Source organism: Rhinatrema bivittatum, chromosome 1 (assembly GCF_901001135.1).
Source record: "Rhinatrema bivittatum chromosome 1, aRhiBiv1.1, whole genome shotgun sequence".
Lineage (NCBI taxonomy): Eukaryota > Metazoa > Chordata > Amphibia > Gymnophiona > Rhinatrematidae > Rhinatrema > Rhinatrema bivittatum.
In genome coordinates this window covers 281,660,385-281,683,637 of record NC_042615.1, presented here as the reverse complement: position 1 = coordinate 281,683,637, position 23,253 = coordinate 281,660,385, and the positions used below count along the sequence as shown (strand labels likewise).

General features: G+C 45.0%; 1 protein-coding gene across 1 annotated transcript in view; it reads right to left on the bottom strand.

The window, feature by feature from the left end:
• Positions 1-316: 316 nt before the first annotated feature.
• The window catches only part of TLX2 (T cell leukemia homeobox 2), a 64,522-nt gene continuing 41,585 nt past the window's right edge, over positions 317-23,253 (bottom strand). The window contains exons 2-3 of the mRNA XM_029584741.1: positions 19,856-20,093; positions 317-1,148 (exon numbers count right to left, since the gene is read on the bottom strand). Coding sequence (XP_029440601.1) covers positions 932-1,148; positions 19,856-20,093 — 455 coding nt within the window. The 3' untranslated portion in view covers positions 317-931. The remainder of the gene's footprint in view (positions 1,149-19,855; positions 20,094-23,253) is intronic.

The window sequence follows — 23,253 nt, the reverse complement described above, 5'->3', positions numbered from 1 at the left end:
CCAAAGTTGCCTGAGTAGGTTAGAGATTAAATTTGGAATGCGTTTATGTTAAATCAGACTTAAATCTGATGTCCATTGGATAGCAGGTCCAAAGTTGACATTCCATTCCAGAAATATTACTATAGATTAAAAAAAAAATAAAAGGTGGAATTTTTTTGTTTTCAAAAGATAGTTTTGTGATGAAAAATTAAAAAAAAAAAGATCATCTTCTTTAACTGTACTACCAAAAGGCAGAGCTTCATTCTCTCCAACACACTCCTTCCACTCAGAAAGGCAGCGACTGTAATCATGCACACTCTGCTCCCCATTCTTACACTTTTATCCTTTATTGGCAATACAAGTTAAGTAATAAATTACAAGCTTCAGCCACCATAAGAGAGGAATGGGGTGGCCTAACTGGAAGGCTGAGAGTTTGCATTTGGGATGGCAGCGCCAGTCCAGTCCCTTGGATTGTTCCCAAGCCACTGATAATACAGACTTACAACATGATCGGATTTGCCCTTGAGGCGGTGGGGCAGCTTCCACTCTTCTCCAGGAATCCAATGAAGATTTTGTATTGAAGAAAATAACTGGACAAAATGAGCAGTGCCCCCTACCCTGAGCACAGCAGACAGCAGGCACTGCTCATCTCATTCCCGGGCAAATCAGGGCATCCCAAAAGGAGTTCACGGGGGAGTATCTCATCAACTTGTCTCTCTGATTGACGTAAGACAGAAGGGCTTGCAATCTTGCCAGACAGCATCAGAAATGTTTTCAGTTCATTTAAGTCTGTCTTTTATATTTTATTTAAATAAGCATTTAGTTCCTGGCTCCTTTGGTGCCTCTATACGGTGAGGCTGAGGGGATGAGGATCTGACTGCCAGCTCCCATGCCAGGAAATCGTTACAGTCCCTGCTGTGATTATTGTACCTGCGCGCCGTCCTGTTCTTCATCAAACAATGGTGGCTACGCTGGAGACGTTGGTGACCTTGTTATCGTCAGCCCAGGGCTGGAGGTTTTGCAGGGCATAGAGGGAGGAGTTGTGCATGCAGAGTGGGTCCTGCTGCAGCGGCTGGCTCAGGCTCTTCTGAAAGGCTTCCTGCTGTAAGTGGATCATGAGTCGGTTGGCCTGCTGCCGCTCCGCTTCCCGTTCCTCTGCCGTCTGCCTCCTGCCGCATACAGAGAGAAAGAAAAAAGCAAGGTCAGGACGCTAGCGCACAGCACCTTCTGTACTACCCCCACTTGTCCCTACACTCACCCCGGCCTGCTAACACTGCAACCGATAAAAGCAGGTGCTATTTTTTTTTCTTACCCTTTTATCTTAATCATTCTGCACATTATTTTGGTAATACATGTAAAACTGTCATGCCAATAAATTTATCTGAGGTTCAGGAGCTAAGAGGTGTTAGTTCTGCTGTTAGGTTTTCATAGGTGGGAGAGAGAGAGAGAGGAGGGAACTGATTATAGGAAGAGGAGAACGGTGGAGAATCGGAGACAGAGATAAAGTCGGAAAGAAGGTGATGGTGAAAATAGTGGTTTCCTGAGAAATGATTAAAGAAAGAGGGAAGGGATGGCTAGAGAAAGAGGGTAGAGGAAGACGTAGGGAGGAAGTGGAGCAATAAAGGGAGGAAGAGGGCTGGAGTAAAATAAAAAGGTCAGACATGGGTAAAGAGATGACTGGAGGAAGGAGTCAGAAAGAGATATTAAGCAATGGAGAAGAAATTTGGGTGACTCTTCCACTCTAACGACCATATGGATGCACTAAAAAAAATCTCTTTATTGAAGTGAATATCATATCTTGTGAACACACAAAATAAAAAAAAGAGAGAGAAAGAAAAGCAGGATTGCGCCTTGTAGGGTTCCTGAAGTTGTGCAATGTCACTGTTGCATGCTGACTTAATGCTGAACTCTAGAAGACAGAAACTCTGGGAAAGCTACTCTCCTCTGCCCTGCGAGTAACGCAATTTTTATTTTTTTTTTTAAAGATCTGGTGCCCGAATGAGTTATAAGACACATTAGTGCCTGTGTCAAATTATCTGCCTTCATATCAGTTGAGCTCATCTGCAGAATACTGGGGTCCGAGTAATTGTACAAACTATGTAGGCGTCCAGCTGCTGGAGCCGGCGTTGCCAAAGGTTCGGGAGGAACTGTAGGAGGCACACAGTTCCTGCAGTGCTAGCCGCCCCCAGCAGGGGTCACACTAGATGAGACTGGTAGGAGTTTTGACTGCTCTACACAATTTATTTCCACAGAGTCATCGATTGTTCCTATAAAACTGACAAGCCTCATTAAGGGCCCACATCATTCAGTGCACCTACACTCACAGCTAATTCTGTTAGAGTAATCCACTCAGATGCATTCCCTCATTAGGTGTTCGTTAAGCATTGCTTCCATGTGCCACCTGAGCATTAAAATTGAGGATTATTAGATATTTCAATAACTTCCTACAATCCAGTGGTGTCTGCAATTCTCTCTCTTCCTCCTTCTCCTTGCTGGCCTTGTTTAGAGCTGGCATGCAGAGGCAGATGTTGCCTGTTTATTCAAGATGAAAAGCAAGGTTTTATGTGAGTGTTGTTATTTCCTTGGCTCTTTCTCCCTAACCCCCAAATTCCAATTGCAAGTGTCGTATAAAGGCCACTATTTCTCCCTTTTGTTCTACACTTTCTCTACCTCCCTTGTCACAATACCCATTCATGACAGGACATCTGAGTGAGGGAGTTTTTCTCTCGCTAACAAACCATTCCCAGCATTGGTGGATCCTATCCAGTATCACGTGCACAAAAAAGTTAGGAAGTTTCCCTCACTAAAGACCCATCCCTGAATCGTCTCACCTCAGAAGCAAGCAGCTTCATGTCCACCCTGTCTCGACTAACAGCAACCTGATTACAGCCAGCAGGGAAGAGCTATGATGCACTTAAAGAGACATGTCTTCCAAAAAAAATTGATCAGTGTAAGTTAGAGCTTCCCAAACTGTGGGTTGGGACCCCGAATGGTGTCACAAAACCTTTAGCTGGGGGGGGGGGGGTCACAAGTGCTTCAAATAGCAGCGCTCTTCAGGAGTCAGCAGTAGCAGCATCCATAGTGTGTGGAAGTCGGCGTGGGACCTGTGAGCCAGCAGACACTCATAATAGGCCCTGCAACGTCACTGCCTTTGCATGAGTTTCTGTGGTAAAAGGAAGCCCGGCACGAGCAGGGATCAGACCACTGCAGGGCCCCGTGCTGACTTTCATTACTAATGTTGCTGACGCCTGAGGATCATCACCAAGCTTGGAACCAGCCACGAGGGGAGAGGCGGACCGAGTATATAATATAGGTCAGTGGAGATTTTCACTTCTTTTCTCTTCTCACCCACTACTAAACCTACCCAAGAGAAAAAATATTGCCCCTGTCATTATGCTGCCCTCCCTTCCCAGCAGTTCTCATCCACTTTTGGCCCAGCGCCCAAAGGAAAATATTGCCACTGAGCCTGGACTAGGAGGATGTTTGGAGGAGAAGCCATCTGAAGGGAGGGATGAGATGCAGGAGGAGTTTGAGGGTTTGACTGTGGAGGGTGAGGTGGGGGGGGGGTGGGAATGACAGATCACCTGGGGGATGTAAGAGAAATTAAAGGGGATAAGGGGATCAGCTGGGGGGGGATGTAAGAAGGGAGAAGGTGAGGCTGGTAGGTGATATAGAGGGGATGGGAATGAGAGAGGAGGGAATCAGAGATGGGGTGAGAGGGAGAAGGTGAGACAGAATCAGCTGGAGAACAGAAAATGAAGAGGGGTTGAGAGAGAAGGTATGGGCTGAGGAAGTGAGGGCCATGGAGAAGAAGTCAGCTGGAGGGAAGAGGGTTAGAAGGAGGTGCTCTAGAGAGGGTGCAGGGTGAGAGAGGATCAGCTGTCGTGCAGGGCCTTTGAGAAGGAATGATTGTTGGAGAGGGACCACACCCGTGGTAATTTGGTTTGGAAATCCTCTGGGGCCCTGCAAATTTTCAAGTGCTAAAATGGGATCACTCTGGTTAAAACTTAAGAAGATGAGAAGTTGCCATACTGGGTCAGACCGAGGGCCCATCAAACCCAGCAACCAGTTTTCAACAGTGGCCAATCCAGGTTACAAGTACCCAGCAGCAAGTGCCCGAACATTGAACAGCTAGTAATAAGCAGTGGCTATTCCTTAAGTCAACTTGTTTAATAGCAGTTAATAGACTTATCCTGCAGGAACTTATCCAATCATTTTTTTAAATTTAATCTTTATTGGTTTTTAACAATTTACAAAGCATTAAATTTAGTTAATGAAACAGTGTCATCATGTCAGGATCCAAAAGGAAAATATATATCTTATATCAGCATCATTACTACATCAAATTGTAAAATTCCCGACATTTACAACATATTAGACCCCAAAACTATGAGGGGCGAAGTACCTGCAAATTTGAGGAGTTTATAAATAAAAGTATTAACTATGAAATCATGCGACCAGATCAAATAGCATTATTTCTAATAGACATCATTATTTACTACTTATAAGTAGTAAAGCTTTCGTTGCTTCAACAAAGCTTTTCAGCTGTTCGGGGTGAAAAAAAATATAACTATTATTCTCATACTTTATTACGCATTTGCACAGGAACCTAAGAATATAGGAGGCTCCCAGTGCCAATACGTCCGATTTCAAAGCAAGGAAATTCTTCCATTTGGTTTGTGTTGCTTTCGTAAGGTCAGGAAATATTCTGATCCAAGATCCCATAAACATTTCATTGATTTTCTTGAAATATGCTCTCATAATTATTCCCTGATCACTTTCATTGTAAAATGATATTTTCAGCATCATTCTCTCTGCAATCTCATACTCAGAGGATTCGAGAAAATCAGTTAAATTTTCCATAACGTTTTGTGGCATTTGTATTTGTTTTAACTGTGCTTTCCGTACTGGCAGGAAATAATCTTTTTCTAGGGGTGGAATCTTCTCTATCCAAGCATTTTTAAACTCAGCTACACCAAATGCCTTAAATACATCCTCTAGGAATGAATTCCAGAGCTTAACGGTGCATTGAGTGAAAAAGATTTTTCTCCATTTTGTTTTAAATGTGCTACTTGCTAATTTCATGGAGTGCTTCCTAGTCCTTGAATTATCTAAAAGAGTAAATAACCAATTCACATTTACCCGTTCTAGACCTCTCATAATTTTAAAGATCTCTATCATATCCCCCCTCAACCGTCTCTTCTCTAAGCTGAACAGCCCTAATGTTGCTTATGTGGACCCTTGAGCCGAGACGAGGTTGGTCCCACCACTGAGGGAAGGCCAGTGGTCCTCATAGTTGGGGTGAAGAACACCCAACTGGAAATTCACCTTTACCAACCCACGTTCCCCTCAGGTTGAGCCTTTGGGTGCTAGGGCCGCCATGACTTAGGTGCGGGTCTCTCGTGTAGAAGAGTCCAAGAAGAGGGCAAGGCAAAGTCAGGCAGACCGGGATGAGGCAGGCAGCAAACAAGCAGGACGATGTACTAGGCAGGAGTCAAAACCGGGGAGTCAATCCGAATGCAGGAGCAGGAACGGAACTGGGACAGGAACACAGGATCAGGAAGACAACTGGAATGCAGGATCAGGAAGGCAAACTGGAAGCAACAACACACTCAAGGCTGAGCAGGACCTGTTGCTGAGGCGAAGTGCAGAGGTCTGAGCCAGGTTTAAATACCCGGGTGTGGTGACGTCATTCTCCAGGTTGCGGCGAAGTTTCCAGCCGCAGGCCCTTTAAAAGGAGGGAGAGGCACGCACGCACACCTAGGGAGGCAGTCATTGAGGCCGAGTTGGCGGCGTCCTGTGCCACGTGGTCAGGCTGCCGCTGCGAGGTTTGGAGCCTGGCCGCCCCGTGTCAAGAGGGAGAGGGCCGGAGCTGAGTGCCTGCCAGAACAGGTAAGGGGGCCCAGCCGGGGATTGCCATGGCCGGGACTCCTAACAGTACCTCCCCTTTACGCCCCCTCTTAGAAGGGCCAGGTTTGCCGGGGTATGCCATGAGGAAATGTTGGAGGAGCATCTTGTCAAGAATGTAATCTATGGTAAATAGTTCTATTGTAAATACATACCTCTGTAAATAAGTTCCATCTACTTTAACGGTTGCTCTTTTCTATCTCATGCTACCTATCTTTTCCCTCTCTTCTCCTGTCTCCCCTTCCCCTCTCCTCTTTCTGGCCTGTTCCCATCCCATGCTCCCTGTTCATTGTAATTTCCTCCTATATTTGAGTTACCTGTAAACCGGCGTGATGTGCCATACGAACGTCGGTATATTAAAAGTTGTTAAATAAATAAATAAATAAATAAATAAAGGCCGTGAGCACCTCAGGTGGCCAGTGTCTTGCGTCGGCTCCCTTCTTCGTAAGGGCTGTGAGAGGTGCCACCAGGCATGAGTATTGGGGAATAAAATGTCTATAGAAATTGGCGAAACCAAGGAAGCATTGTAAGATGAGGAGCCACAAGGGCTGGGGCCAGTCCCGAATACTGGAGATCTTCTCCAGGTCCATGTGGAAACCCATGGTGGAAACTATGAACCCCAGGAAGGGGAGTGACTTCCATTCAAAAAGACATTTTTCCAATTTGGCAAAGAGCCTGTGCTCTCGCAGGCATTTCAGGACACATTGAACCTCCAGGCGGTGCGTGGGCAAATCCTTCGAATAGATAAGGACATCAACCAGGTAGACTATGACGTTGGTGTGTAGCATATCGCGAAAGACCTTGTTCATGAAGTTTTTGAAGTCCGCCAGGGCGTTGCATAGGCCAAATGGCATTACTAAATATTCATAGTGGTCATCTCGTGTGTTGAAGGTGGTCTTCCACTTGTCCCCGTTTGATGCGGACCAGGTTATAGGCCCCGCAGAGATCCAGTTTGGTGAATATCTTTGCCCCTTGGGGGCGGTCCAGCAGCTCAGGAATGAGAGGAAGCGGGTATCTGTCTCTACGGGTGATGGCATTTAGACCCTGCTAATCAATGCAAGGTCTCAGAGTGCCGTCCTTCTTTGCTACAAAGAAGAAGCAGCACCTGCCGGCAAGGTGGACGGGCGGATGAAGCCCTTGTCGAGGTTCTCCTGAATGTACTGCAACATAGCCTGAGTCTCAGGGAGAGACAGCGGGTATACCAGGCCCCTGGGGGGGGGGACGTGGTGTCTGGAAGGAGGTCTATGGTGCAGTCGAATGGACGGTGCTCGGGGAGTGTCTCCACCTTCTCCTTGGAGAACAAGCCCACGAAGTCAGTGTACTGAGCTGGCAGGACCGACGAGGTCATGGCAAGCAGAAGCCTGGGTTGGGGTATGTCGCGGAGACAGGTCATCTGGCAATTGGGCCCCCAGGAGGCCAGTTACAACGTCTCCCAATTCAATGCAGGGAGAGTGTCTCTGAAGCCACAGGAGTCTCAGTAACACCGGATGTATCTCCTCCTCATGGAGAATCCCAGTATGAAGCCTCACTGGGGCGGTGACATGGGTAACCCGGCCCAGTAACTGGTCCCCTCGGATGGAGGAGATCACTAGCGGTGGTGTCCTGGGGATGACGGGAAGATTGAGTTGTTTGACTAGGTCCGAAAGGATAAAGTTCCCTCCAGCTCCGGAGTCGATGAAGGCCAGCGTGGAAAATTAGCCCTCTGGGTAGACAAAAGTTACTGGGGTGGTTCATTGGGGAGCAGGGTTTATGCTGCCTAGGGTCATCTCCCCTGTGACACCTAGGCTCTGGAGTTTCCTGGCCTCTCTGGGCACTGGACCAGCATGTGACCCTTGCCGGCACAGTAGAGACATAAGCCTAAGGTCCGGCACCGTTGTTTTCCTCTGGAGTGAGGTGACTGCGACCAACCTGCATGGGTTCCTCTCCCCGAGTCTGAGCTGGCTCAGGAGTAAGAGGTGGAGCCAAACACATCTGACTCTTGAGATATGGCTTGCATATGTGTATATGCGTTGATATATGAATATTTTGCTGTTTCTGTTCTGATTTGATGTTAATGTATACCTGTACGGGCAAGTACCCGAACAAAATAAACAATAAAAAAAAAAGAGGTGGAGCCAAGGGATGGGAGAAGGATGGCACTAGGGGAATGGCCTTACGGCCAGGCTTCAGTTCCCGTAGGCGCTATTGGAGGTGGCGGCCGATTCACCCGGTAAGGTCGATGAGAGCCTCTAAGTCCTCCGGAAGCTCCCGGGCGGCCAGTTCGTCCTTGATTCTCGAGGCCAGGCCCTCTAGAAAAATGCTGCGAAGACTGTCCTCACGCCATCTTAGCTCCGAAGGTCAGCAAGTAGGGAATCCCCGCGTTCCCACAAGGGGAAGGCCCAAGCTTGAGCCTTGCCATCGAGCAGTGACAGAATAAAGGTGGTCTTGACCTGGTCACTGGTAAACTGTGCCGGTTGCAAGGAAAAATGCATGAAGCAATGGTTCAGGAAGCCGTGGCACTGCTTCGGGTCTCCAGTGTAGCGGGGAGGTGCTGGAAGGTGGAGAGGTGTGGTGTGAACAGGTGCCGCCACGGGCACAGGTGGAGAGGCGCCGGGCATCGGTGCTGAGTCCAGTCGATTGGCTAGACATTCCACTGTGGCTGCCCGGACATCCAGGCACTCTTGCTGTTGCTGGAGCCGCTGAGCCAGTCCAGGGATGGCTTGAAGACAACTCAGGTCCGCCGGGTCCATGGCCTCTGCAGCCTGTTGCATATGTGGATCCTTGAGCTGAGACAAGGTTGGTACGACCACTGAGGGAAGGACCCCAGTGGTCCTCATCGTTGGGGGGTGGTACAAGGTGGAGAAGAACCAACTGGAACTTCACCTTTACCAGCCCACGTTCCCTCAGGTTGAGCCCTTGGGTGCCGGGGCCGGCAGGACTTAGGTGCGGGTCTCTCGTGTAGAAGAGTCCAGGAAGAGGGCAAGGCGGTGTCAGGCAGACCGGGTCGAGGCAGGCGGCTAACAGGCAGGATGATGAGGCAGGCCGGAGGTCAGGACAGGCAGCAAACAAGCAGGACGATGTACCAGGCAGGAGTCAAAACCGGGGAGTCAGTCCGAAGGCAGGAGCAGGAACGGAGCCGAGACAGGAACACAGGATCAGGAAGGTGAGGCTGGAAGGCAGAATCAGGAAGGCATCAGGAAGGCAATCTAGAATGCAGAATCCGGAAGGCAAATGGAACGCAGGATCAGGAAGGCAAACTGGAAGACAGGATCAGAACGTAGCAACAACACACTCAAGGCTGAGTAAGACCTGTTGCTGAAATGAAATGCAGAGGTCTGAGCCAGGTTTAAATACCTGGGCGCAGTGACGTCATCCTCCAGGGTCACGGTGAAGTTTCCCGTAGCGGGCCCTTTAAAAGGAGGGGAGAGGTGCGCACACGTGCCTAGGGAGGCAGACACTGAGGCCGAGTTGGCGGCGTCCTGTGCCACGTGGGCAGGCCGCCGCTGCGGGGTTCAGGGCCTGGCAGCCCTGTGTCGAGAGAGGGCCGGAGCCGAGTGCCTGCTGGAGCAGGTAAGGGGGCCTGACCTTGGGTTGCCGCGGCCGGGAGTCTTAACACCTAACCTCTTCATAGCTAAGCCATTCCATTCCCTTCATCATTTTGGTCGCCCTTCTCTGTACCATCTCCAGCCTAACTATATCTTTTTTTGAGATGTGGCGACCAGAACTGCGCACAGTATTCAAGGTCAGTTTCATCATTGAGCAGTAGAGAAGCATTATGACATTCTCTGTTTTATTCACCATTTCCTTCTAATAATTCCTAAAATTTTGTTTACTTTTTTGACTGCTGCAACACACTGAGCTTATGATTTCAATGTATTATCCACTATGATGCTTAGATCTTTTTCCTGGTTGGTAACTCCTAACATGGAATCTAAGAACATAAGAAATTGCCATACTGGGTCAAACTAGGGGTCCATCAAGCCCAGCATCCTGTTTTCAGCTATCTTGGAGCGGAAGCCTTTCATCAGTTAAACAGTTTTCAGATAAGTAATGGGGTGAAGAAAAGTCAGAATATATATGGATCATAGTGTATTTGCACAATAAGTGGATCACAGTGTATTTGCACAATAAGGGGATGTGGCACAATTTCTAAACAACTTGAAAAAAATGAACTTTTAATGACCAATGATTAAATATAAGGCTGAGTTTGAAAGTGAATTGTAAAAAACTTTACGATGAAGCCTATTATGAAGGTCATAATTTCAGAGGTTCGTTGAGTATAAAAAATAATTAAACACTGGACTTATTGATACCTTCTACAATTCATTACATGTTTGCCAACGGTCCAACTGTGAAAACATTCTAAGGTTACTGTGGTGATTTAAGTGACTGCTAATTTTTATGCATGCAACTTTTGAAAATTAATCTATAAATTAATTTTTGCTTTGATCTATTCTCAGGAGGGTGTTGGGGAGATACCTATGCTATAAACATTCTTTGATAGTATTGATTCAGTGGAATTGAATCAAATAATAATGAATTAGGAAAATATAATATAAAAGTTGACAAACAAAAGAATAACAAATCACTGGGCCCAGATGGTATATACCCCAGAGTTTTGAAATAACTCAAGAATAAAACTGTAAACAAGTATTCTTCAGCTTCTTATTCAAATCACCTATGGTAGTTGAGAAACTGGAAGTGGGCCTATGTAACACCCATTTTAAAAAGAGCTCTAGGGATGAACTGGGAAGCTACAGTCCGGTGAGCCTGACACTGGTGCTGGGCAAAATGGTAGAAGCTATTCTGAAGAATAAAACTACTGACAATCTGGATAGACACAGACCAATGGGACAGAGCCAACATGGATTCACCAAAGGGAAGTCTTGCCTTAAAAAAATCTGTTAGATTTTTTTAAAGGGGTTAACAAATATGTGGACAACACTGTGTTGGTTGATCTGGATTTTCAAGGTGTTTGACAAAGTATTTCATGAGAGATTCATCAGGAAGTTGAAAAGTCATAGGATAGGAAGCAATATCCTATTATGGACTAGTAACGGCTAAAGGACACAAAACAAAGAATGGGGCTGAATGGTCATTTCTCTCAATGGAGAAAGATAGATAGTGATGTATCATAGAAATCTTTATTAGGACAAGTGCTTTTTAAAATATTTATAAATTATTTGGAAAAGGGACTGATGAATAAGAGGGTCAAATTTGCAGATGACACAAAATCATTCACAATCGTTACATCAGCCAATTGTGAGGAACTGCAAGAGGACCTTGCAAGACTCTGGGACTGGTGATCTAAATGTCAGATGGAATTTAATGTGCACAAATGCAAAGTGATGCATATAAAGGAAAAATAATCCAAACTATAGATACACGATGCTGGGTTTCATTTTAGGAGTCACTCACCCAGGAAAAGGATTTGGAATCATTATGGAGAATACTTTGAAATCCTTGGCCCAGTACATAGCTGTGGCAAAAAAGCAAATAGAATGTTAGTTAATATTAGGAAAGAAATAGAAAATAAAACAAAGGATAGCATAATGCCATAATCCATGGCGTGATTGTACCGTGAGTATTGTGTGCAGTTTCTAGTTGACTTATCTCAAAAAAGCAGAAATAGAAAAAGTACAGAGAAGGGCAACTAAAATGATAAAGAAGATGGAATGGCTCCCCTATGAGGAAAGGCTGAAGAGTGGTCAGGAGAAGAGATGACTGAGGGAAGATATGAAAGAGGTCTATAAACTTTGAGTGGGTGGAATGGGTAAACAAACAGGGAAAATTATTTACCCTTTCAAACTGTAATAGAACTAGGGGAAACTCCATGAAGCTAATAGCACATTAAAAGCAAATTGGAGAAAGGATTTTTACACTCAGTGCACAATTAAACCGTGAAATTTGTTGCCAGAGGATGTGGTGAAAATAATTAGCATAGCTTCATATAAAAAGGGTTTAGATAAGTTCCTGGAGAAAAAGTCCATAAACCATTATTAGCCATGTAGACTTGGGAGAGCCATCGCTTATCCGTGATTATGAGCAGGAAGGATTGGATCTATTCTTTAGGAACCTGCTGGAGTTGTGACCTGGATTAGTCACTGTCGGAGACAGGATGCTGAGCTTGATGGTCCTTTGGTCTGACCCCGTATGTCATGTGTCTTATGTAAGGAATGCTCCGATCCCTTGCTAATAAATTTAGTCTTTTGGCTCACACTAAGAGATCGCCGCTAAAAGTTTCCTTCTCTCAAGGCTTACAATTGCTCAGCCTTGCCCTATATATTGGGGTTGAGAATGTGGATTGGTAATCTTGATTTGGAGAGAGTGGTGGCAGTGTTGACAGAGGAGTACTGTTGAAAGGACCATTTTTAGCAGGCATCCCTGACCCATGCTATTGAGGAAAGAGAGTGTTAAGTCTTGAGGAGAATTTTTGTTGTGGACTGGTGTTCCTTCAAGAAGGACGCCCCCTGCCTGAGGGGATATGGGACAGGGTGCTGCTCTACCCTTCTACCCTCTGAAGGGTAGAGCAGAGGCCCTAGAGAAGAGAAGTTTTAGAGAGGAGTTTGTGTTTTGGGAGAATTGGGAGCATTGATTACCTCTGGAGAGACTGAGACCAGATTTCTTTGCCAGGAGCCCACTTTCACTCATTTCGGAGTGTGGATTTTCCAAAAGTCCCTGGCTCAGAGAACATCAATTTGATAGCAGGCACTGAAGACTTTTGTGTTAATGTGTGAAAGATTCATGGACATTGAATTGTATTTTTCCAAATGGACTGTCCAAGTTTATTTTTGGTTGCAGTAAATGTTTATTTTGAAAACCATTGGAGTTGCCCTGCCGGTTATTCCAAAGGAAAGCATCCTCACTCAGAGATTAAGGACTTCACCAAGGGTGAGAGAGCGAAAAGAGTGAGAGTGGGCCTCTACCTCTGTGCTCTTGGGGCCTCGGAGGCGTATCTTCCTACCTGATGGGACAGATCCTGGCACCCCGGTGGCTTGGGAGACCTCTCTGCATATAGAAAGTGGAAAGAAATAGAGGTCAAGACAGGTGAGTGGCCCCAAGGAAACTGGGTGCCCCTGCATTCCGGGAGTCCTCCAAAAATGGAATTGCACTAATATTTTGGTTACTCTGAAAACTACACCTCCCTGGGGGTCTCTAGGGCTGGAACTGAGAGACATTCATCAATGGTGTGGACAGCCACCTGTCCCAAAGCATCCATATCATTTCTCCTCAGTTAACACCCATTGTCTGACCATCAAGGGACAACTCTGAAATAAAGAATTCCCTTGACCAACTGATTGTTATACATGAGTGGGGACCTTCGTTTTCAGTTTTTATTTTATTTTTCCTGGGAATTTCAATGTTTATAACAAAAAAAATCAGTGAAAAAATGACCTTTCCACTGATTTTTCTCCTGTGTATAAATAACAAAGTCATTTTTCCGTTAATGTTTTTGTTATAAACATTGAAATTCCCAGGAAAAATAAATTTCTGGTACACAACTTCTCTGTGAGACCTTCTTTCAAGGCAGCTTTCCTTCTGACTCCCTACAAAGAAAATCTTTCTCCAAAACAATGAAGACATTTCTCTCAGGGCCTAATGTAATAAGCTGTGCTCAGCAGAGTGCACAGCTTTATCCGCAATTGTACGTACATTTTTTGTTCACCTACTTTGCTTCCGATGCAACAAGGAGTTTTGTGCACTAAAAATGTATGCATAAAACTATGCATATTGGTTAATGGTTTGGTTAGTGCCCTTGCATGGAAATCTGAATCTAATGAAGGCATTAGCTCTAGTCCTTCCAAAACAGAGAAGTACATAGGCTTAACCCATGTTTTATTAATGCTCAAAATGTAACTCCTGGTTAGAGGTGGAGTCAAGTTCCTGGGGCCAGTGTTAGTCTATAGGGCTGAACCTGGAGTTGGTAATGCAAGGGATATGGACTCGGGATTTATGTGCAGAAAAATGATTTCTGCACAAATTGTGTTTTCTGTGCATAAAATATGATTTATACTCACACAAAATGTTTTTTTTTGTGCAGAAAACATTTCATTGTGTTGTGCTTAAATCATATTTTATGCATGAAAACAAATCATACTTTCTGCAGGTAAATCCTGAGCATAGGATGCCCATATAAAATATGATTTATCCACACAAAATGTGTGCTTTTTAATACAATATCTTTCATAGAATTTTACAATGAACAGCGATGAGAATCATATTTCTTCAAAAATTCAATATCCAGTAATACATGGGAAAAAAATTGAACATAATATTCCAAACCGCATCTCCCCATCCCCATCCCCATCCCCCAACAATATCCCTTCCAACAAAATGTGTTTTTTTTCTGCACAGGCATGCACATTATTCATATTTTCTGTGCATAAAATATGATTTCTGTGTACAAAATGTATTTGCCCAGAAAACCCTTTTTCTGTGCATAAATCATCTTTTTATGTGACCAGTTTTAACACATAACCTATTAGATTGGGCTCTCAGAGTACGGATCTGACTGCTCTCTTCCTTGAGACCACTTCTCTTGTTCCGTGGAATATCTCAGAAGTCCACTCTTGGACCTCAAATCAAATCTCCCTAATCCTAAGGGTCTGGGAACCCCACCCTTGGATCCATCAGTCTCCATCTCAGGACAGGAGGCAGGAAGGAAGCAACTGAACTGAACTCTGTGCCAAAAGGTTTGTTAAACCACTCATTCCGAAAACATACTTCCGAGTGGGGAGTGTCAAAAACATCCCTCTCTCCTACTCTCTCTGACCTCATCTACCAGTGTCTTTAGCATGGCTGCCCAGATTTTCAGGACAAGTTGATCCAGTCCTGGTTTTATCCCACTGCATGCAGGGACTTGTAGTTTGGACTTCTTTATGAAAAGCAAGACTACAAATACCAGCATTCAATGGAGTAAAACTAAAATTTGAGCAACCTGTACTGAAAATTTGAGCCAATTGCCAACCCTAGAGTTTGGAGACACTGGTCAACAGTAAAAAAAAAAACAACCCCTTTGTTGACACCCTTACATATGTTTATACACATCTACCTATCCCTGAAAATGTGGTTGCTGTAGGTTGAATGGTTCGGGAGATAATGTGTACAAAGGAAAAAGTGATATTTTTTTCAAAATTTTGGCTACATCCCTAAGTTTGGGAAAATATTATTCTGGTTTCTAACTTTTATATTGCTCTTTCTAGCCTGAAATTTTGGTAGTTTAGACTGAATAGTTCAGGAGATAATGTGCATAAGACAGACAAAGAAAATACATTTTTTTTAGGAAAAAAGTGCCATAAATAGAAACACTGAGGTGAATTTTCAGAGTAATGCACATAAAAATAAGCAAATATGTACGTAAATAGCATCTAGTTATGTATATCAAACATATGTGCATATTTCTACTTTTGCATGCAAAAGGGAGCGGTCTAGAGGTGTTCTGAGGCAAAGTCAACATTTAAACACATAAGTTGCTATTTTGAAAGACGCGCGTAGATTTGGCAACTTACAGTTTTAGATCTGATAATTGTCTTGCGTAAGTGATATTAAACGTGTTTATTGTGTACTGTTGGTTGGGTGGGAGGTCTAGGCGAACTGTGGGGAGTTCAGGCTGAAGAACCAGGAGGGTCTTGATGAGCTGGAGAAGGACTGGGCAAACTGGTGAAATAATTAGTAAAACCGGTAACTACAGTTGTGCCTGTATATATTAAAATATACTGACTTAATGGCAAAAAATCCCGATTTATGTAAGTCCTACTTTATTTTTATATGTAAAATATATGCACAAATATTTTTAAAATAGATAGATAGATGGGTTCAATGCACTGAAATACTCATTTTTGGTGCAATGAATGTGTTCGTGCATAAGCCTATATATGTGTATATTTTATAACACACTCATAGCTGCTTTGTGCAGATTATAAAATTCTATCATAAATCTGCACGCGACCATATAGGCGTGTATATCCCATTGCACGCAGTTGTTTGAAATTTATCCTCACAGTATATAACCATTTAAAACATTCAGGTTGGATACTCCAAAACATAAATTGAAAATAAAATCTCTCTTCAACCTTTACTGTCTGTTTTTGTTCTTTGTCTCTGTTCTTGTGGGTCTTCTGACTCTTCATAATTCTGCTTTCCATTACCTTTCATTTTGTGTTACTTCTCACTTTTCAGTCTCTCTTTCCCCTCTGTTGTTGGGCACCTACTTTTCCTTCATGCCGCTTCTCTTCATCGCCCTCTTCTGTGTCCTTCCATCATCAACTTTTCACTTCATGGTTCCCCACAATTTTCCTCTCTGTTCTCCTACATTTCCTTCTCTTTTTCATATTCCACCAGTCCCTCCCCACCTTTATTCTGGGCATTCTCCCCTCTCTCCTTTCCTCCTGCACTCTCCCTTTCTCCCCTTCGATTCTGTGGGTGTTCTTCTCTCCTCCTGCTGTTAGTCTCTCCTCTCTCCCTGCCTCATACTCTTTTTCCTCTCCCTTACCCATCTCTTCTCTATCTTCTCTTTCTCCTTATTTCTCTCCTTATTCCTGTCCCTTCTCTCCCATTCTGTCCTTTCTCTCCTTTCTCCCAAACCTGCTTTCTTTCCTTCCTCCCACTCCTCCTCATCCCAGCAGGGGACAGTACTGGGATTCCTGTTCTTCTGGGAGAAGGAAGCAAGAAGCCCCCTTAAGGAGCAGCAGCAGGAGGCCGCAGACATGTGAAGTAAAGATCACCTGATCCCAGCCCCAGTGGCAGAAAGAGACCACTGAAAGGAGTCCCTCAGGATCCCATCAGCCCTCTCAGAACTCCTAGCAGGGGCATAAAATAGGACTGGGGGAGGTGGTGAAGAGCAGGAGTCCCTGGCCCACATCAGTAACGGCAGGAGGTGGCTGCAAGGCCCAGCCCCGGTCCCAGTGGCAACAGGAGACAAAAGGGGGTGGAAGGAGCAGGTTCCACTGGCCCCCTAGCAGCAGCAGGAGGAGGCTGCTGGAGAAGCCGAGCCCTCCAGCCCCACAAAAGCACTGGCAACAAGGAAGCAGGGGCGGTGGAAGGAGGAGGAGGAAGGTCATCTTCACCCTCTCAGCATAGATCAGGCTCAAGGGGTGGCCCCCAAATCCTCCTTTCCCCATCCCAGAGGAAATAATCGAGCAGTGAGTCCTTTACCAACAGTGCAGAGGAGGAGAGGGTCCCTGGGCCTCTATAGCAATGACTACCACAGTCCCTCCCGGGAGCGGGTCCATTCTGGTCCCCACTCATGATCCGGGCCAGATTCAAGATTTTGGCTCCCAAGGGCAGAGGACCAAAGGTGGGAGGTTTTGCCCCCAGAAATCAGACAGCAGCAGAGGAAATTTGGTTCCCAAGGCGCATGACTGTGCTGCCTGTGCCTAAATCCGGCCCTGCTCATGACAACAAGATACTGATTTTCATACAGTCAGTTTATAGGCTGTGCCAGCGGCCAGCCTCTGGTAGGGGATACTGACCAAGGTAGTCAAATACCAGCCAGTTGGCAACCCAACCCTACACCAGGCTGCAATCTTCCGGGTTCGAGTTTGACTTTGACCCGTTTGCACATCCCTGTTTAGAGCCTGCCGCCTGCCTGAATGTGACTGTCAGGCATCCCGTTTCTGAAAGCTGATCATTTACAAAGTCTCCCCGGCACAGATGCATCTTTGCATAGTATCGTGCTGTGTGTGTGTGTGTAACTGCAACAATGGTTTAAGAAGTGAGTCCAGATGCAGAAGACTGTGACATGGAACCCAGGGACCTGGGAGAGCTTGAGACGCCTGAGGGGAACATAAGGGTACTTACCCCACCCAGCTCTTACCTCACCGGAAAGAATTCTGCAACAAAAGGGTTATAAACCTACTGCAAACCTCCCTATGGCTTGTAGTAAACAAATGTTTTATAATGTGTAACAGAAGAAATGCTTATCTGTGAATATACAGCAGTATCCATCATGCAACATAAAGCTGCATTCGGCAGGAGGCCTCCACTTTCGCAGGCCATCGTCTGCACTCCCGCCCAGGCAGCCCAAACTCCCACTGAAACCACAGTGAGCCCGGTTTTTAAAATGCCTTAGAAATCAGGCTCGCTTTGGGCCCTATGTAATAAGTTGGATTTGGTAGCGTGCACAGTTTAACTCGTAGTTGTGTGCACATTTTTTTTGTGTGTGTGCAAACTTTACTCCGGATGCAGCGAAGAGTTCTGTGCACAAAAAATGTGCCCACATTTAATCTGCATTTAAGTTGGTGCCCTCACAGGGAAATCCCATGCTAATGGTGCCATTTGCTTTACTCCCCAGTGCAGAAAGCTGCTCCTGGCTTACCTGGCACTTTCTTGGCGCTAGAAACTTAACTCCTAGTCCAAGGTGCAGTAAAGTTTCCAGGGCTAATGTTAGTCTATGAGCGGAAGCTGGAGTTGATTTGATTTGATTTTTTTTTTTAATCTTCAGCCCTTCAGACACTTCAAAGCAGGACCTGTAGTTGGGATTTTATGCACAGAAAACGTTTTGCATACAAAGCATATTTTATGCATATAAAAATAAGATTTATGTGCACAAAAATTGCTTTCTTTGTGTTCATGCCATATTTTATGCATAGAAAACTTGATTTATGCACAAAAACCATGTTTTCTGCACAGAAAACATGGTTTTTGTGCATAAATCCTGCCTTTATGTACACTAAGCATTTTCTTTACACAAATTTTTGAGTCTTTGAATACATTGTAACTCCTGATGCATCAGTGTACGATTGGCTTACTGCATGGGTATAAAACCAGTTTTAGCTTCTGCATTAAGAAACCGTGTGCTGAAATCCAGCAGACAGTTTTAATATTCAACGTATTATATTGGCCCTGTGTCAGGTGGTCCCTCCTCCTCTCCCCCTAGAGCTTCCTAGTTGGAGGGAGGGAGGGAGGGCAGGGCGGGGTCAACACTTGGCAACTCAGAACTTTGGGTGTCCTTTGTATTCCCATCCCTGCCTCCTTTCCGTAGGGAGAGATGGTGGGGGCAGCACCGACTGCCCATTCATTTCCCTGCAGCTCCAGCAGATCTCTTAACAGCAACAGCTCTCTCTGCCTCACCCCCTCCCTGACTGTGTGCTGGGGAGTCTACTGGAGAGGTAAAGCAGCACCCAGAAAGGGATGGGAGAGAGAGAGAAGTAAGACAGGGAGAGAAACACAGAGAGTACAGGAGAGGACGAGAGAGAAACACAGCGGGAGGAACACAGGATAAGGAGAGGGGATAGAAAAGAGAGACAAGAAGGCACACAGGAAGACACAAAGGGAAAAAGGGAAAAAGAGGGACGAGAGATGCATATGAGGAAGAGGGGAGAGGACAGAGACACAGAGAGATATGGAAGGAAAGGAAAGAGAGACAAGAAGCACAAGGGAAGGTGAAGAGAGGGAAAGGAGAGAGATGGTGAGGAGAAAGGGACACTTGGAGAGAAAGGGAAGAGAGATAGGAGGCTTGGGAAGAGAAATAGAGGATGGCACAAGAGAGGACGGGGAAAGAAGCTCTGGTTGCTGTGTGTGTGTGATTACGGTTGAAATAATTTCTTACATTTTATTTTTTAAAACTGTGCTGGGGCAGGAAGGGGAATAAAGGGGTGGTGGTAGGGTAGGGCTTGTGCTGAATATCTCCCTCTTAAAAATTGCTTCCCTTGGCAGCTCTGTATGATAGTATGCATTCTGTAGAGATAACGCTAGCTTTTTAATAAATGACTGGCATTTCAGGGTAGCTAAATTCCAGATCATCTGTGCCAGCCTGCTCATTTATAAAACACTATTGTACCAGAGGAACATAACTGCTGTGGTACAGCTCACTGGTGGCTACCCACATTCTGTGCTTTAGACCTGTTCAATCTGTGGGGATTTGAAGTATGACATAATGCAGCCATTTTATTCATGCGCTAATCAAAACGCGAGTTCAAAGAAAGTGCCACGGTCACTGCTCCTCCGACACTTCCTCTGAACCAGAGCAAGGCCAGAACCTGGGTCTTACCTCCATTTGGTCCGACGGTTCTGGAACCAGGTCTTGACCTGAGCATCGGTCATCTTGAGAGCCTTGGCCAGGGTGGCCCTCTCGGCAGAAGCCAGGTATTTCTGTCGGTGGAAGCGCTTCTCCAGTTCACAGATCTGCACTCGGCTGAACGAAGTCCGAGGCTTTTTCCTCTTAGGAGGTGTCCGGTTCTGGTACGGGTGGCCAATTCGCCGGGTCACAGAGAACGGAGACAAAGCAGCTGGAAAGGAGAGCAGCAGAGTGACTCTTCAGGTGAATGGGCCCCTAGGTATAAGCATCTGGCATCCAAAAAAGCAGGCTATTCAGATGTGGTTACAGCATACATTCAATTCCTGCCTTGGACCCCATAACATATAAATTCAAACAGACCTCAGCTCATCTCTTGTGGGTCTGCTTCCTTAAGGGGATCCCTCATGTGTAATATAAACTTAGTTTAGTCTCGGCCTACCTGCCAGGGCAATGTTTCGTACCCGAGATGTTGGGACCCTGTAACGTATCAAACTCTGTTGGGTTCCTCCAGCCTATGTCTTGTGAGGGATGGATTCCTGTGCAGAATCCTTTATGTGTAAAGATGTCTGGTAGGTCTCAGATTATTTCTTCGGTGATAGATTCCTGCCTGGAACTCTGGGCTTTATCCTCAGACGGTAGAACTAATTGTCTCCAGCACCACTCGCTGATGGAATGTGATGTGACTGTGCTCAGGGAATTTGCCGGTGAGCCTTTTCCTTCCTCTAGGGCTTTACTTCCACATAACACAACTCAGCTACATCACTATCGATGTTAAACTCTGATTTGCTAATGAAGTTTAGCTAATGCTGGATCTTTTTTTTTTTTTTAGATTAGATTTTGTCTTGTACCTTTCCTTCCCAAACAATATTATCCAGAGGCGAATATTTCAGACTGTGTGTCATTTTGAAACAAAGCAGTCGTATCCAGTTTGTACAACTACAGTTGAAAAATGGAGAAATAATCTTCCCCTGTGCTACCTTGAGTATAAATATATAACTACGGGTACAGTAATTTACTATCAGTTTCTTAGCAAAGAGCTCTCGTCAGTTGTATTCCACCCCTTGAGGCACTCCCCATTTTCACAGTTATTTAACAAGGGTACATCTACTGCAATAGCAGAACTGCAATAGCAGAACTACCAGATGGTTCCATATGATCCAGAACAAACTAAGCCAGAAGTGGTTTTAGATTCCCATCTTACTTCTTATATGGACTTGTAGTGCTGATTTTTTCAGGGAAACCAAAACAAATGTCTAATGTTCAAAGCAAAAAAAAAATAAAAATATATATATATATATATATATATATTACAGAATGTGTTCTGATTTGTTACTATTGAGGAGTCCAGAACTTTGGCCTCTGTGAAATGGTCAGGGTGAATTCTAAGCAGATATAATATTTATTTTTTTCTAAAGTTGAGGGCAATATTCAAAAAAAGCAGTGAACAGACAACTTTATCCAGCTAAAGTTAGCCAGACAAGTTGTCAAGAATATTCAAAGGAATACATATCCTGCTGAATATCCTTGCCTAAAGTTATCTGGATAACGTTACCAGATCATCTGTGCCAGCCAGTTAGGTTTAAAGCCATGGCCAATGGTGGGAAGGAGTGGGTGGGGGAGAAAAGGGGAAGATAGACAGAGGTGGGGGAGGAAGCGGTAGCTGATAATGGGCTGCTCATGTTGACGGTACTGTGTCAACATGAGCTCACACTTTTCCTCCGCTGCCCCTCTGGCTCCGGCCCTCCTCCTCCTGCCTCCTCTCCACCAGCATCTTTTTCGAGGAGACTAGATTGTTGGACTGGAGGGCAACATTCCCTTTCACCAGTGGGGCCCTGCAGCGTGGCTAGCATGTACGGATCCTGGCAGGTGAGAGGTTTGAGCCTATTTTCTGATTGCTGCTGGAGGTAGTCCACAGGTAGCAAATCCTCTGGTTTCAGTTCCTGTTCCTGCCTGAAACCCCTTTAACTTCTCCTCCAGTATATTAACTATGGGGATGACCTCACCCAGGATGGCTCTGTCAAACTCAAATCCCTCCATGGCATCCTTGAAGAGCTTTAGAGCTTGTACTGTCTGGGTCATGGGTAACCAATCATGGTGTCCTAGGGGGCAATTCACCCCAACTCGGTTTCCATAGACAAGTCGTGAAGGGCAGATGTTGCTCCCCTAACCTCTGTAGCATCAGGTAGGTGGAATTCCACCCAGTGCCTACATCCTGAATAAGTCGATGCAGGTGGGTCCTCACTGCTTTCTGCCTCTCATGGTGCTGCTGCTGCTCACTTTTCACGTTCCAGTGAAAATGTATTTATTTATTTAAAGTTTTTTTTCTAGACCGACATTCGTTGAAGACATCATATCAGTTTACAGATAAACATAACAGCAAGAAACTTTACAGTGCAACAATGTTGAAAACAAAGAAAACTAGCAGCAAGGGGGATGATAACATATTGGTGGATACAGGATAATACATTTTTAAGATTTACTAAGTAAAATAGTCAAAAACATAGTTGAAATTAAGCAAATTATGTGTACACAAAGTACAAATACGAAGTGAAAATGCCCCACCATTTCCCTGTACCTCTCCATCAGTTCATTCAGGACTTAGCTACCATATTCCATGGATGGTGGCAGGGGTTTGTAAACTTCAGGGGCACACCATCTGAGTCTCCCACATGGGGGAGCCAAAGCCATGAGACTCCTTACGTACTCACTCTGCTCCCCTCCAAAAACATTGGAACAATCCTTCTGATAGAGAATTCTTTAGGTTCTCTTCACTGACTGTAAGAAAGTGACATGCACTAACTCTATGTGTATGTTTTGATATTTATGTAGTGAGAAATTTATTTATGCAGAAACCTCGTTCTGAATCCTTTAATCTCAAAGCAATTATTTCCTAAACTGGAGAAATTACTGAGGAGGCGTTGACATAGCTGGATAACTTATCCAACTAACTCACGCTGGATAAATTGACATAGCTGGATAACTTATCCAGCTAACTCTAATATTCAGAGTTAGCTGAATTAAGTTATTTAACTAAATTTGGATGTACCTTGGAGCAGGGTTAAGGTTATCCAGAAATGTGCTCTCAGGTAACTTTGCCTTAACTGGCTACATTCAAAATATAGCTGGTTAAGTGGCAGTAAAATAAAGTAAAAAAAAAAAAAGGTTTGCAGGCCTGTAAGCCCATTCCCCCCATCCCCACCCCCGAACAAACTGTAATTAATGTCAGGCCTAGCAACTGACCCCTCAAGTCTCCCCAAAAAATTATAATAACATTGCAGGTTTATTGGCCTAGGAAACCTCCCTACCTCTCCCCTGAATTCAGCAAATAAATGTGCTCTCCAGGCCCCTTGCTTATGGCCACCCTCTCTCTC